General features: G+C 53.3%; 6 protein-coding genes across 6 annotated transcripts; 1 reads left to right on the top strand and 5 right to left on the bottom strand.

The window, feature by feature from the left end:
- Positions 1 to 47: 47 nt before the first annotated feature.
- On the bottom strand, positions 48 to 2,236 carry BDY24DRAFT_391837 (quinone oxidoreductase family protein). The gene is made up of 11 exons (XM_076640848.1): positions 2,147 to 2,236; positions 1,920 to 2,026; positions 1,632 to 1,824; positions 1,468 to 1,528; positions 1,258 to 1,352; positions 1,050 to 1,175; positions 801 to 912; positions 671 to 716; positions 544 to 562; positions 447 to 460; positions 48 to 372 (listed from the first exon to the last, which is right to left on the bottom strand). Exons 1-11 carry the CDS (start codon positions 2,189 to 2,191, stop codon positions 168 to 170), a joined length of 1,023 nt encoding a protein of 340 aa, XP_076495725.1. The 5' UTR covers positions 2,192 to 2,236; the 3' UTR covers positions 48 to 167.
- Positions 2,237 to 2,573: 337 nt separating this feature from the next.
- Positions 2,574 to 3,302, bottom strand: BDY24DRAFT_442107 (uncharacterized protein; the record flags this gene model as incomplete). Its single annotated transcript, XM_076644660.1, has 3 exons — positions 2,574 to 2,859; positions 2,940 to 3,136; positions 3,290 to 3,302. The coding sequence occupies 3 exons, from the start codon at positions 3,300 to 3,302 to the stop codon at positions 2,677 to 2,679; spliced, it is 393 nt and encodes a 130-aa protein (XP_076495724.1). The 3' UTR covers positions 2,574 to 2,676.
- Positions 3,303 to 3,884: 582 nt separating this feature from the next.
- On the top strand, positions 3,885 to 4,916 carry BDY24DRAFT_370719 (uncharacterized protein; the record flags this gene model as incomplete). Its single annotated transcript, XM_076638121.1, has 3 exons — positions 3,885 to 4,481; positions 4,556 to 4,759; positions 4,848 to 4,916. The coding sequence occupies 3 exons, from the start codon at positions 3,885 to 3,887 to the stop codon at positions 4,914 to 4,916; spliced, it is 870 nt and encodes a 289-aa protein (XP_076495723.1).
- Positions 4,917 to 5,258: 342 nt separating this feature from the next.
- BDY24DRAFT_415936 (uncharacterized protein) lies at positions 5,259 to 7,380 on the bottom strand (the record flags this gene model as incomplete). The annotated part of the gene is made up of 3 exons (XM_076643517.1): positions 5,259 to 5,639; positions 5,726 to 6,656; positions 6,764 to 7,380. 3 exons carry the CDS (start codon positions 7,378 to 7,380, stop codon positions 5,259 to 5,261), a joined length of 1,929 nt encoding a protein of 642 aa, XP_076495722.1.
- A 278-nt stretch (positions 7,381 to 7,658) lies between these two features.
- On the bottom strand, positions 7,659 to 9,283 carry BDY24DRAFT_409888 (carbon-nitrogen hydrolase; the record flags this gene model as incomplete). The annotated part of the gene is made up of 6 exons (XM_076642837.1): positions 9,107 to 9,283; positions 8,933 to 9,025; positions 8,688 to 8,855; positions 8,338 to 8,540; positions 8,065 to 8,220; positions 7,659 to 7,929 (listed from the first exon to the last, which is right to left on the bottom strand). The coding sequence occupies exons 1-6, from the start codon at positions 9,209 to 9,211 to the stop codon at positions 7,659 to 7,661; spliced, it is 996 nt and encodes a 331-aa protein (XP_076495721.1). The 5' UTR covers positions 9,212 to 9,283.
- A 527-nt stretch (positions 9,284 to 9,810) lies between these two features.
- On the bottom strand, positions 9,811 to 12,450 carry BDY24DRAFT_415934 (pantothenate transporter liz1; the record flags this gene model as incomplete). Its single annotated transcript, XM_076643516.1, has 14 exons — positions 9,811 to 9,963; positions 10,030 to 10,108; positions 10,183 to 10,263; positions 10,327 to 10,478; positions 10,555 to 10,691; positions 10,804 to 10,942; positions 11,131 to 11,171; positions 11,260 to 11,378; positions 11,526 to 11,547; positions 11,619 to 11,724; positions 11,797 to 11,893; positions 11,962 to 12,016; positions 12,135 to 12,222; positions 12,304 to 12,450. 14 exons carry the CDS (start codon positions 12,448 to 12,450, stop codon positions 9,811 to 9,813), a joined length of 1,416 nt encoding a protein of 471 aa, XP_076495720.1.
- Between the last annotated feature and the right edge of the window lie 406 nt (positions 12,451 to 12,856).

Below are 12,856 nucleotides of genomic sequence, written 5' to 3'. Positions count from 1 at the left end.
ATCGCTGCTGTCTTTCTGCGTCAATCTGTGATTTTCAGTCATATTCATAGAGCTGCAAATGTTTGATTTTATCCCGTCTCACTATGTATCTTGTCTATCGGTCAAGTAGATACTACCCCGGTAGAAAAAGAAGATTGAACCAGCGACGCAAAGCAACGTCTTCTCGTTTAATCCTCCTCCTTCCGAACCTCGACAAGCAGCTTCCCGACCGTCCTTCTCGAGGTGAGGAGCTCGTGCGCCGTCCTGAGTCCCTCCGCCGTCAGAGGAGAGACGTGAGAGACAACGAGTCGGACTACACCGATGTCGAAGAGTTGGAAGAGGAGGTTGGTATAGTGGTGGAACTCTTCGGAGGTGACGATGGCGTTTCCGACCCTGTTATAAATCGTGGGAAAAAAGAGGAGTCAGACGCGACGACGGAGAGAGAAATGGACTAGGGAAGGGCGAACGTCGGACGCGTGATCTAGAAAAGAACAAAGGAAAACGGCTGTAGTCAGTTCAACGAGATCGTATCAGGACGAAACAGAAGCTGAAATTGTAGCGTACTTTCCAGTTCCCTTTAACACTGATGTTGGAGGAAGGGGAGGGAAGGCAACGGTCAGTGCTGGACTGAAGACGCGTTGGCGTCGCCGAAAAGAGCACGAGCAAGAGGAGATGGAGATGGAGGACGAACAGCATCAACGGACTGAAGTCGGGAGGAGCTCCCGAAGCGTTTCCGACTGAAGAGAAGGTAGGAGAAGACCGGAGACGCGTCAGAACTGTCTTCGAATGCCGACGAGCGAGACGAGCGGATCACGACTCACAAGTTACCAGAGTTCCCTTCCTTCGCAAACAAGGCCAGTTGGCTTCCCAAGTCTGTCGTCCAACACCGTCGTAGATCGCATTAACTCCGAGACCGTTGGTGGCTTTCTCGACCTGTCGACAGAACGAGGGAGGAAAGGGAATCGGAGGGTCAGCTCTGTCGGGTTTGAGAAGTGGATGAGAAGATAAATGAAGATAGAAGGGAATCATTGGGGCCGAGCTCGTTGTCTGAAGCATGATGCGATGCTCACAGCAGCTTGAAGTTCCCCTTGCTTCCCACCGACGACCACGATCTCAGCTCCGTTCTTCCTAGCGAGTTCAGCTTTCTCAGGGGTAGATGTGGTTCCGATGACGTGAGCTCCGAAGTGAGCTGCGATCTGAGAGTCAAACAGACGCGTCGAGGTCAGCGTCGAGAAAGAGGCGCGACGCGTCGTCCGACTCGTAGAAAAAGAAACGTACCTGGCACAGAAGCAGTCCAACCCCTCCGGCAGCAGCATGCACAACTATCCAATCTCCCTTCTGCACGGCGTAGGACTCTTGAAGCATCGTGAGAGCTAGAAACGAAGGATGAAAGCGGAGGTCAACGTCACGAAGGAAGCTCTGATCAAGAACCCCTCTTGACCTTCGAGCGTGACGAGGTCTGTGATTCTTCGGATGGTTCGCACTCACCCGTCAGTCCTACAGAGATGATACCGGCAGCTTCACTCGTCTTGACTCCTTGAGGGAGGATCTGAGGCGATGAAGAGAGGGGCAAGACGTCAGCTCGACTGCAGTGAGCTTGAGTTCAGACTCCTCAACCTTGCCTCCTGCTCGAGCGAAGAATAAACTCTCACAGCAATCTTCTCCGCTGAGACTTTGACGTACTCGCTGTAGCATCCTCCCACGTAGGCAGCAACTCGAAGGCCGAGTTTGAGTTGAGGATCCCAGACCGACGGATGAACGGCGACGAGTTTTCCTGCTGCTTCCTGACCCATCACGAAAGGAAAGGGCACTGGGTAGAGACCTCCTCTGAAGTAGGTGTCCGCGCTGAGAAAAATAACGAGAAACACAGTCAGCAACGAAAAGGGAAGAGAGCAGAGGGAGGACCAGAAGAAACAGAGATGGAAGTGTTGAAGCATCACAAGTTAACACCCGCATATTCAACTCGAATCAAAACCTCTCCTTCTTCCAATGTAGGGACAGGAACAGTCTCGAGCTGAATAACCTCAGGTCCACCGGTCTTCTCGATCTGAGGGAAAGGGAGGGAAGGAGCGAGGGGAAAGAAGGAAGGAAGAGAAGTGAGCTTCGGTCTAAAGGACTCGCTGCGAGGTTCGAATGGCACGACGTCGTCAGGAAGAAGAGGACGAACGAGAAGCGCCTGCATCGTGCCTGGGATATCGAAAGGTGGAGACATGTCGGAAAGGATTGAAAGTCTGGATAAAGAAGCGAGAAGGAAGGGTGAGGGTTGGAGAAAAGGAAGAGGAGGGGAGAAGGGAAGCCGATTCATGAGCCTGACGTCTTCTCGGCCCGTCACGCGCAATAAAAGAATAAAACTCGTATAGAGGGAAGTAGGAAGACAAGATATACTGACAAGGAGCGGCAAGATAGTGTTATAATAAAAAGGAGAGAGAGGGGAGAGGGCAATTACAAAAAAAAACGGACGGAGGGAGCGTCGAGCTCGCGTCCTTTGTCCTCCTCTCTCAAAACCTTGCCCTTGCTGGTCACAGAATACGCCTCGAACTCGGCGATAAAATAATAATAATAGATATATGCACAAGACCTGTTTCCGCTCCTCTCGCTCCTCTACAGTCCCAGGCGAAGCGAGCCCGCCTTCGCTGCCCGACGCGTCGCACTTCCGTCCAGCTTACTCCTCATCCCCATCAGGTTTCCGGCTCTGGTTCAAGGGGATCCTCTTCCGGGTGCAGGCTCCTCTAGTAGAGGCGGCAGTTCGATGGGTTCTTCTGGTGGCGGTGGAGGAGGAGGAACGAAGGTGACGGTGGAGGTTTCTGTGATTGTGACGGTGGCCTTCTCGACCTTCGTGATCGTTGTAGGTGGAAGAGTGATGGTGATGGTTTTGAGTCTCTGGAGGGGAGAAAGAGAGAAGGTGACGAGGTCAGTTCGACGAAGACGGCGAGGAAAAGAGGGAGCAAACGAGAACGAACCGGAGTTGGAGTTGAGGCAGAGACTGGAACGAAGCCTGAGGAGAGTTTGACGGCATCATCAACCTCAGCTGATAGCCTCCTTAGGACGGAGATCTTGGAGATATCTCGACGTTGGCCAGGAGGAGGAGAGAGGAGGGGAAGGAAGGGAGGACTCAGGCTCGATGAGCTCGAATCCGACGTCCTTCCTGTTCGAAGCCCTGGAAGCAACCACTCGAGCGAGCGTAGAGAGAGAAACAGAGAGCGAAGGGTCAAAGGAGAGACGAGGATGGTCGAAGAAGATTTCAGTCGAAAGGGCTGTGAGGGGTGTGATCGTTGTTCATCAGTTCGGAAGGAAGGGAACGCGAGCTCACCATCGACGTCCATTTGCCTCCGTCTGTCGCTGCTCGGAATCAGGCTTTCCGTATATTTTCTCACTCCGTATACTCTCCTCATTGAGAATGTCTTCAGATGTGAGCGTCTATCCTTTCTCAGGCGCATTGCGGGTAGAAGACATCAGAGCCTCAGACAGTCGAGCTCACCTTCCCTCCCTTCCCTCTTCGCTTCCCTCCTTCGCCCTCCCGCCCCCTTTCCACAGGAACAAATCCCATCAATGAGCCTGAGAGATGTCACCTGACCTCTAAATCAGCTCGACTGATACCTTACGACTTCATAATCGCCTTTGGACCGTCCCAAAAACGATCCTCTCCTCTTCTCCTTTCTGCTCATCGAGACCTTGTCCCTCTCTCAACCTCCCTTTTTACTTCCGTCCCGACCGACATATCAATTAACACTCGGAGAAATCCACGCCGCTTCTTTTTACTCCTTCTCTTTTGCTCGTCTCCGAGGAACGGAAGCGGCTTCAGGCAAACAAGCTTCCAGTGGTCGGATGAATCGGTTGTCTCGCTGCTCTCCCTCTTTCTCTTTCTCTTTCTCCACGAGGTCCGTCCCTTTCCTCCTCTGTCTTCCATGTTCGCTGCTCCCTCCCTGAACCCACCTCTCTTCCTCTCGCTCGTTCACTTCGAGCAAATGGAACCCCTCTTCGTCCTCCAGTACGACGCGGTCGCTGAGGCCTCTTCGACGACAGCCTCCTCTCTCCCAAAACGACACGTCTCCTCCTCGCTTTCCTCCCTCGAGACTTCTTGTTCATATCTCCCCATCGCTACAAAGGATTTCTCTTCTTCACCTCACTCGACTTCCCACCTCGTTCAATCCTTCTCCGAAACCAACCTCAACTTCCATCCCCCTCCCCTCCCTCCCCTCGACCTCGCCCTCTCCTCGAACCAGCTCTTCCAAGCTCACCTGGAAAACCTCTCACTCGTTCTCGGATACCTTCTCCAAAACATCGAAGCCAGGTCGTGCGCAGGAGTGGCTTGGGCGTTGGAAGAACTCAGTCGTCTCGACGGGAGGGTCGCAACTCCCGTGCTTGATGTTCTGACGAGGCTGGCGGTGGGAGAGGGAGCGTCAAGGATGATTGCATATGTGTGCTGGGCGGGGATGAGAGTGAAGGAGAGTAGTGGAGGGTTGTGCGCGGAGATTGGCTGGGCGAGGTGGGTTGAGGTCGAGGTGCGTTTTTTTTGTTGTGGTTTCGACGGCGCGTCTTCTCTTCTGTGCTCTGACTCCTTTTCTTCCTTTCTCAGGTCGACCACCTTCTCGCTCGCATACTTGATAGCTCGGAGGCGGAGGAGAAGAAGGCTCTTCTCGACGTTCTCGACTCGTTCGATCCGGAGAGAGCAGAGGACATCTACGCTCTCCTTTTCTCTACGGAGTTTGACTTCGCCGACGAGGATCGAAAGATTCGATTGGAAATGATGCGGAGTAACTATTCGTTCAGCCTACCTTCGGTGAGCCTGTCTCTCCTTTGCTTCATTTTCCGATTCGAGTCTGCGACGCGTCGAGCTCACCCTTCTCTTCCTCTTCCCTTTCATTCAGGATCCTTCCCTCGACTTTCCTCCGGATCTCACCATCTCTCAACTGGCTTCCTTATTTGCCCCTTTGTAGCTCTTTACCACTCGGTACTTCCTAAGCACCGATTCGATCCTGTGGTTTCGTTGGCTAATCATGAAAAGGTCAAGGGAAAGAGCAAGGTCAAAAGAGCGTGAGGTTCAGTGTATGAGTGAGTGAGCAAGAGAGCAATCGTTGAAAAGGCGTTAAGGGAAGGAAACGAAACGAAACGAGAAGTGAGAAGCCGAACTAAAAAGATAGAAAGGAAACAAGAGATCGAGCAAGAAAGTCAAGAGAAAAGTGGACTACGTGAAAAGAGAACGAGAGGGGAGGCAGAGATCTAAAGCAAAAAAGACGAGAATCAAAACGAACAAAGAAAACGCGACGCGTCCTCCCCGCCTACGCCTCCTCCTCCTCCTCTCTCCTCTCCTCCCCAACCCAAACCGCCCAATCCTCCTCCCCTCTCAATCCCTCTCCTCCGTTAACCACAATTCCCTTCCACCAGTTCCCTCCCTGCGAGTTCGAAACCGTCTCGAGCTTGCCTTTCAACTTCAGTTCCGTCCACTCTTCCTTCTTCGACGACGAAGCAAGCCGAGCTTTGAGGACGAGGGAGGGAGTCTTTCTCGAGGGAGACGAAATGAGAATCCCTCCGACGAGTCCGGCGGGCGCGAAGAGGGTTGGTGTGAGCGTGGCGGAGGAGGAGGAGGAGGAGGGAGAGAGGGTTGAGGTCGTCGAAGGGCTGTGAGAGTGGTTGTGCGCGAGGAGAGGGGTGGATTCGGTCTGATGCGGATAAAAAAGTGATGAAGGAAGAGTTAGCATTCGGTGTTCAGAGAGAAAGGAGACTGAACAACGAAGCAGAGACGTACGGGAGCATCAGGGATCACCTCCGCCTCATCGTCGAACTTCACAGTCTTCGCCTCTTTCTGAACCACTCCAAACAAGCTCAACACCGCCTGCCACAAACTAGCCCACCACCTCAAAAAAGCAGGGAACACGCCTCGGCGTTCGATCTCTGCCTCTCCTCCGAGAACACGAGCGTGACCCTCGTCGGGGCTGTCGTTCACCTCCTCCTCGAGCCCGTTGACGGACTCTCCAGGTTCCGAAGCTGTTTCGCTGACGTTCTCGACGAAGGAGGAGACGGGTTTGATGGCGGAGGCAACATCCTCGTCGGGCTGGGAGGAGTGGGAGGTGGAAGGAGGGTCGATGGAACCAACGAGGAGATCCGATCCTGTGACGCGACTGAGCTCGACGACCTTGAGAGTTGAGAGCGATCCTTCCAGTTGGTCGACGAGGAATCCTCCTTCTCCTTCTCCTTCTACGTCGAGCTGGACGACCGATCCTCCCAATTCCGAGTAGACTGCGAGGGACGTCGTCGACTTCCGTCCTCCGCCGAACGACGAGGCGGCTTTGCTCAAGTCGACGCTGATGGGGAAGGGTGGGGTGATCGTAGTGGAGTGAAGGAAGATGTCTTTGGTCTTGGTGGAGAGGAGAGCGGTCGTCTCTCCCGAAGATGGAAGGAGGGCGAGTCCAGCTGGGAGGGAGGGAGGTGAGGAGGACGACGCGTCCGTTGGAAGGGACAGGAAGGCTGCTTTGGGGGCGAATCCATCGACGGAGTGCTTGACTTTGATGGCGGATCCTGAAGCGAGGAAGTAGGAGCTTGGGTCTGCCGAGAGAATGATGGGAGTTGAGGGGAGCCCGACGTGGTGGATCGGAGGGTTGGAGGGAGTGGGTTGAAGGATGATGGTTGAGAGAGGAGTGGTGGTAGAAGTCGACAGGAGGTGAGCTGAAGGGATGGCTCTGAAAAGGGTTCAATGGAAAGAAGGAGAGAGCTCCAGATCAGCTTGCGGAGCGACGAGAGAGAGGTGAACTCGAGGGAAGAAAGGAAGGAAGAGAGAAGAACTCACCCCTCGTCGAACGACAGTCCAAAACCTTCCCACCCTTCTCCGATTCTAATCCCGACCTCCCCTTCCCCACCGAGCCAGCTCTTCTCAATCTTATCTCCCTTCTTTGCTCCATCGGAAAGCTTCGAATCCTCGTTCCATCTCCCCGCCAAAAGCGGTTCCCCTCCTCCCTCGAGCTCAAACCTGAAGCTCCCGTTGCTGCCATCACTCCCGAGCCACTCGATCCCTTGGTCTGGATACTGCATCCTGTAGGTGTATCCGAACTCCTTGCCCGCAAACGACTCGTCTACGTCGAACGAAAGCGTTGCGAATCTTGGAAGGACGGGAGGGAGGAGAGGTCGAGGGGAGGAGGACGAGAGCGAGAGGATCGGCCAGTTGGCTGCTTGTTCATGAGAGGGAACAGAGGATTCGACGTCCAAGGGGAGGAAAGGAATAGCTCGCCATTCAGAGCCTGAGGATCCCAAGTTCGTCCAGAGCTGAGGGACCGGAAGGTCGGTTCGTTCAGGGAGGGAGGAGGACGCTTTGAAGGTGATAACGACTTGAGAGGGAGTCGAGGATCGAGGGATGGGGATGATCGTGTGGGTTGAGAGAGGGGGAGTGAAGGTGGTAGAGCCCGACATCGTCTCTCAGAGGTAGAAAAGAAAACCTTCCTGTTGCAAAGAGGGTTGAAGCGGTTGGAGGGGAAGGAAGAAGAAAAGAGGAAGGAGCAGGTCAAGGTCGCTCCCTCCTCCGCCGCGCTCACTGTCGTCATCTTCCCGACAGGGGTTCGTCTCTTCAAATTTTCCTCAAGAACGTCCCTGGAAAAGTTCCTTTCAGCTCCAATTTCTAGATCTCTCAGCCTCGGAGGTTAAAATGGGGCGATTCTATTAGAGCTCAATCAAACGAACCAAAGCTACGTCTATGCCGTCTCCCCAACAACTCCATACACGTCCTTCCTCTTCTGAATAGCCAACGGGATCTGCTTCCTCGCGCCATCGACCTCTCCCTCGAGATCGATCTCAACGACCGCCCAAGCTCCCTTCATCTCCGACCCAACCTCTCCGTACTTGGGACGCGTCTCGATGGGTCCCAACTCCTCGTCGATCGATTTAAGACGAGCAAGTTCCACTCCCCAAGGGGAGAAAACGACGGATTCTCCCCAGGAAGATCTGGTAGGGTTGTGGGCGCCGCTGGATTCCAAAAAAGGGGCAAAGGGAAGAGGAAGAAAGGAGACGACGCGACGGAAGAGTCAGTTCAGGTGGATGCAGAGCGAGGGAAACACGAGAAAAGGTACGAGGTGTGTGCAAGTAGGTGTAAAGACTCACGCTTGAGCCGAAGCAACGAGATAGACCTGGTATTGAATCGCAAGGGCTCGGCAGAGAGTGTACCAATGGTCCTTTCCCGTCTTGAGCGTGAACGCGGCTGGGATGCTGATGATCTGAGCTCCAAGTCGAGTGAGGACGGTGTGAAGTTCGGGGAACCTGAAAAAATCAGATGAAGTTGAGAGGCGAAGGTCAGAGCCAGCGACGAAGAGATAGAAAGAGGTTGAGGAAACCGAAAGACGCGACGCGACGAGAGGCTCAGTTTCGAAAACTCACCGGATGTCGTAGCAGATCTCGAGCCCAATCTTTCCGATCTCAGTTTGAACCGGAGTGTTAATCCTCATCCCAGGGCGAATCCTCGAGCTCTCTCCACCCTTCTTGGGGGGACCAGCAGTGACGGATCCGTTCGAGACCGGAGCATCGCCGTTGGGTCCTGCTGAGGAAGCTCCTCCGGTGAGAGCGACGTCGAAGAGGTGGATCTAAAAATTAGATTGGCATGGGAGAGTAACAAGCGGGGAGGAGGAGGAGGAGGAAACGAGCAACGGTGGGAGGAAGTGGCAGGGCAGAGACGTCAACACCTCGCTCGTCGCTGAAACCTCGTTGAAGTTTCTCCGAAATGAACTCACCTTCCTGTACACATCCAAAATACTTCCATCAGGTCCGATGACTACTTGAGAGTTGAAAACTCTCTCGCTTCCAGGCCCATCGCTGTTGTCTTCCGTCGCCTCTGGAGTGTCGTGAATTCCTACGCAAAGCGTGACGCTAAGCTCCTTCGCAAGAGCTTGAAGGCCGATCTACAGGTAAAGAAGAGCGAAAAGTCAGCTTCGAAGCTTCGGAAAGGTATTCGGCCAGAGTGAGCTGGGGGACGAACGGTGTAGTCGTGCTTTGAGATCGGAGGGGAGAGGAGGAAGCATTCGTGGGCGTCGTTTGTGATGAAATCAGCAGCTTCAGGGAGGAAGATGACCTGAAAAAAGTTCAAGGATAAGAGGTGCGAGCTTAGCCATGGATTCAGGGGAAGAAAGGATGAGAAGAGGTGAATCCTCACCTTCGCTCCCTCGTTGGCCGCTCCTCGGACGACGAACTCCGAGATCTTGAGGTTGTGCGCAACATCGTTGGTTGAGGTGATTTGAGTAACTGCTGCCTTGACCATTTTGGGAAGAGTACAAGAGGAGAGAGGTAGGAAGAGTGGGAAAGGAAAGAGAGAAGAAGGTGGTTGTCGGAGGGAATGGGCGGGAGGAAGACGAGGCTGGGATTTGCGATTGATTTCAAGCTTCGGTCTTCTCCGAATGCTGACAGATTCAAAGTTACGGACAAGTCCTTCAGCGAGGATAAGAAGGAGATGAGCGGTCTCGGTGCTGTCTCAAGAGGGAAGATGCGCGTCCCACCTCGATCAACCAGAACCTCGCTCGATGTATGCTTCTTTCGGAAGGACTCCCGAAGAGATCTGACTCGATTCTTTGGCAGAAGAGAATCAGGGCAGTAGGGCCTCAGACGTTCGTATAAGATCAATCTCAGCTTCGTCGTTTTCTCTTGATTCGTCGTTGAAACGTTGGGATCTCGTCCGAGTCAAGTTGGATCAGATCGAGGCAAGCTACAACCGTTTCTATAGATGAAATGAATACGACCGAGAAAGAAGAAGTCTAAGGAGAATTTGGGCGAGAAATGTAGCTAATCCGAAACGAGAGATGGGAGAAGGAGGGATGAAAAATGGAACGGAAGAGAGCGAGACGCGCCGATCTTTGAACGAGACTACTTCCTGACTTCTTGAACGGTGGTGGTGGTCTGACCGTCCTTGAGATCGTACTTCTCGTCGATATCCTCGTTAGATCCGGAAGAAGGACCTTCGGCGACGTCTTGGTTCGAGTTGATGAGTCCTCGCCTTTCGTCTCTGACGGTCATGAACTGCAAGAAAGGATAAGTAATCAGCGACAGGCAACGACGACGAAAGGTACAGGATACTTAGCTCACCTTGATTCCGACAATGATAATTAGCCCGAGCGCAACCAAAGCGAAGGTGGTAGGGAAACCTCGTCGGAAAGATGGAGCCCTGAAAGAAAGGGAGGCGCGCGTCGAGATCAGCTCGACGAGTTGGATCGCAGAGAGAAAGAAGATCGAGCTCACATGGTCTGAGGGAAAATGATGATCGGTAGCCAAGCAGACACACTGTACTGGATGCCGTTCATCGAGGCGATGGTGATGGCTCTACAATAAAATCAAGGTCAGTTCGATCTTCTCCGACGCGTCCGTTTCCGAGCTCCGACTCACCTCAGCTCGTTGTCCCCAGCCATTATCTCGTTGGCCCACGTGTAAAAGACAGCAGTCATGAGCTGGCAGCCACCAGTGAAGAACGCGAAGAACTTCAGGGGGTTCGAAGCGGGCCAAGCTGCGAGAATCCCGTTGGGAAGAAGGCCGTATGCCTGTTTTTCGAACACACGCCGCCAGGGACAGAGTCAGTAAGGGCGTTCGAGATGAGAAGGCGTAAAGAGAGCTCACGAGAGGTCCAAAGACGAAGGCGAATCGAGATCCAGTCAAGTCCGAACCGAGACCCCAAAGGAAGATGCAGAGGGCAGAGAGGAGAGAACCACACGAGGGGATGATGTTTCGGCTCTCCACTGAGTAGTTCACCGACTCTGTTAAACGAAGAGAGAAATGATGAGGATGAGAATGGGGTTTGAGGCGAGTTCAGGGAGAAGGAGCCAAGAGAGCGAGACGCGTCGAGCCTCGAGGGAAAAGAAGACTCACTGAGCCAAATTCCAAAGTAAGACGAAGCCTGGCAAGAGGTACCGTACACCACGTATCCAAGAACGAATCCGTACCATTTCCAAGACGAGAACATCCTCTTGAGGAGCTGTCGATCGATCTTCCTCTCTCCGGGTTGAGACTGAAGTGAAAGGAAGTCCTGTCAGCTCAGCTCGTCATCTTCGAGGGAGGGAACTAGTAGAAGCTCACCTTTCCAGCGTTGATAGCTCAAGTTAAAGCGTAGTCCTTCTCCTCTTGGGTGAGATAGAAGGCCCTCGAGTTTGAGGGAAGATCGGGGAGGAAAGTTCCGAGAAGGATAGCGGAGGGAACGGTCATACAGCCGCAGACTATATACAACCATCGCCAACCAGCTGAGAGAACGGAGAGCGAGAAAAAGAGTCAGCAGCGACTTTCGGAAGAGAGGGCAGAGGTTTGGGAACAGAGGGTTTGGGAACGTACCGATCCCATGGTGACCGTCGAGTGTCTTGTAGACAGCAGCTTGCAAGTATCCTCCGAAGGCTGAGCCGAGACTTCCACTGAGATGGAAGATGGCGAGTCTCTTGTTGAGCTCGGTTTTGCTGAGAAAGTGGGGAGGAGAGGGAGGGAGGGAGGAGAGAGGGAGGGAGGGAGAAGAGAGAGAGAAAGGGAAACCAGGGAGGAATGGAGCGAGTGTGAGGTCAGCGCTAGCTCGCTGTCTCATAGAAGGAGTCAGAACGGAGACGTACGAGTACCAAGAGCCCATCAGGTCTGTTGAAAGGACACGTCGTGGTCAGCCGATCAATGAAATGTGAAGTCGACGACGATCGAACTAAACTCACAGAGCAGGGAAGGGAAGAACGCAGACTCAAACATGCCGACGCAGAATCGGAAAGCATACATTTGCTGTGAGGTTTGGGCACATGCTTGAGCAAACGTAAAGATTCCCTGTTGAAGTGAAAAGAAAAAAAAGTCAAACGACGCGTCCGAATTTTAGAACAGCGTGGGATCGAAACTCACCCAACCTAGCTCGCAGCAGAAGAGGAATATTGTGGGTCGAACTCGAGTAACCATGAGAGTTCCAGGGATCTGAAACAGGGCGTAGGCGACGGTGTAACTGTTTGAAAAGAAGAAAGACGATGCTCGTCAGCGCAGAGAGAAACGGGATGTAGGGATCTAGCGTACCAAGTTCCCATATAAGTGTACTCATTGCCCTGGATGTCCAAATCCTCTTTCATACCTGCAGAAAGAGGGAGAGCGTCAGCGGATCCGTCGAGGAGTTCCGTCTGTCCGTTCGTCGAGCTCAGAGTTGCTTCGGAATGAAACGAGGACGGTACACTTGATAGGTATATACATACCTGATACATAGGCGTTAGCTAGGTTGGACGCGTCCAAATATCTCATAAAGAAGCCGAGGCAACAGACCGACAGAATTCCCAGGTCCAACTGCAAAGAGAGAAAGGGAAAGGTCGACGCGTCAGGCTCGGTTCTCTCAAGGATAGACGAAGAAGCAGGAAGACTACTCACCTTTCGAAGAAGGTGTCGCTCGAAAGGACTCTTGAGATGCTGGTCCGTGTCCCAGATGTAGGCGAGGAAGGTCTGCCACGGGGTGAGTTTGGAGGGAGCAGGGATGTCGTGTTGCGCGATCATGTCGGTTTCGACTTCCTTGGACATCTTGAGGACGAGTGGAAGAGGAGGAAGAGAAGAAGAGAAAGAATGGGAGTAGGCGAGTTGACGAAAAAAGTGGAGGGAGAAGGTGGTCGTCGATGGAGAGAAGAGAAGAGGAGAACGAGATAAGGCCTAATTGCTTTCGCCGACCACTCGAGTCGTCGGTCAGCCCCGTCGAAAAACCTCCACTTTCAGGCACCGAGAAAAGAACACCAAGCAGAGGACGGATAAGGCGAGATAAGACTGTATTCCTAGGCGTTGATCGGTTCTGGTTCCAAAGGAAAGTCGCGACGAGAGTCGAAAGAGGTCGACGAGAAAGGCAGACATCTCTGCTTCAATTCGAGACCGCGAAAGCTATGATTTCGCGAGGCAGCAGCTTGTCCAGGGGAATTATAAGTCAGCTCGAGCAAAA

The sequence above is a fragment of the Mrakia frigida genome (assembly GCF_051309035.1).
Source record: "Mrakia frigida strain ATCC 22029 unplaced genomic scaffold BDY24scaffold_19, whole genome shotgun sequence".
NCBI classification, from domain to species: domain Eukaryota; kingdom Fungi; phylum Basidiomycota; class Tremellomycetes; order Cystofilobasidiales; family Mrakiaceae; genus Mrakia; species Mrakia frigida.
Note: the sequence above shows the minus strand (reverse complement) of the source record. Positions and strands in the feature narration are given on the sequence as shown.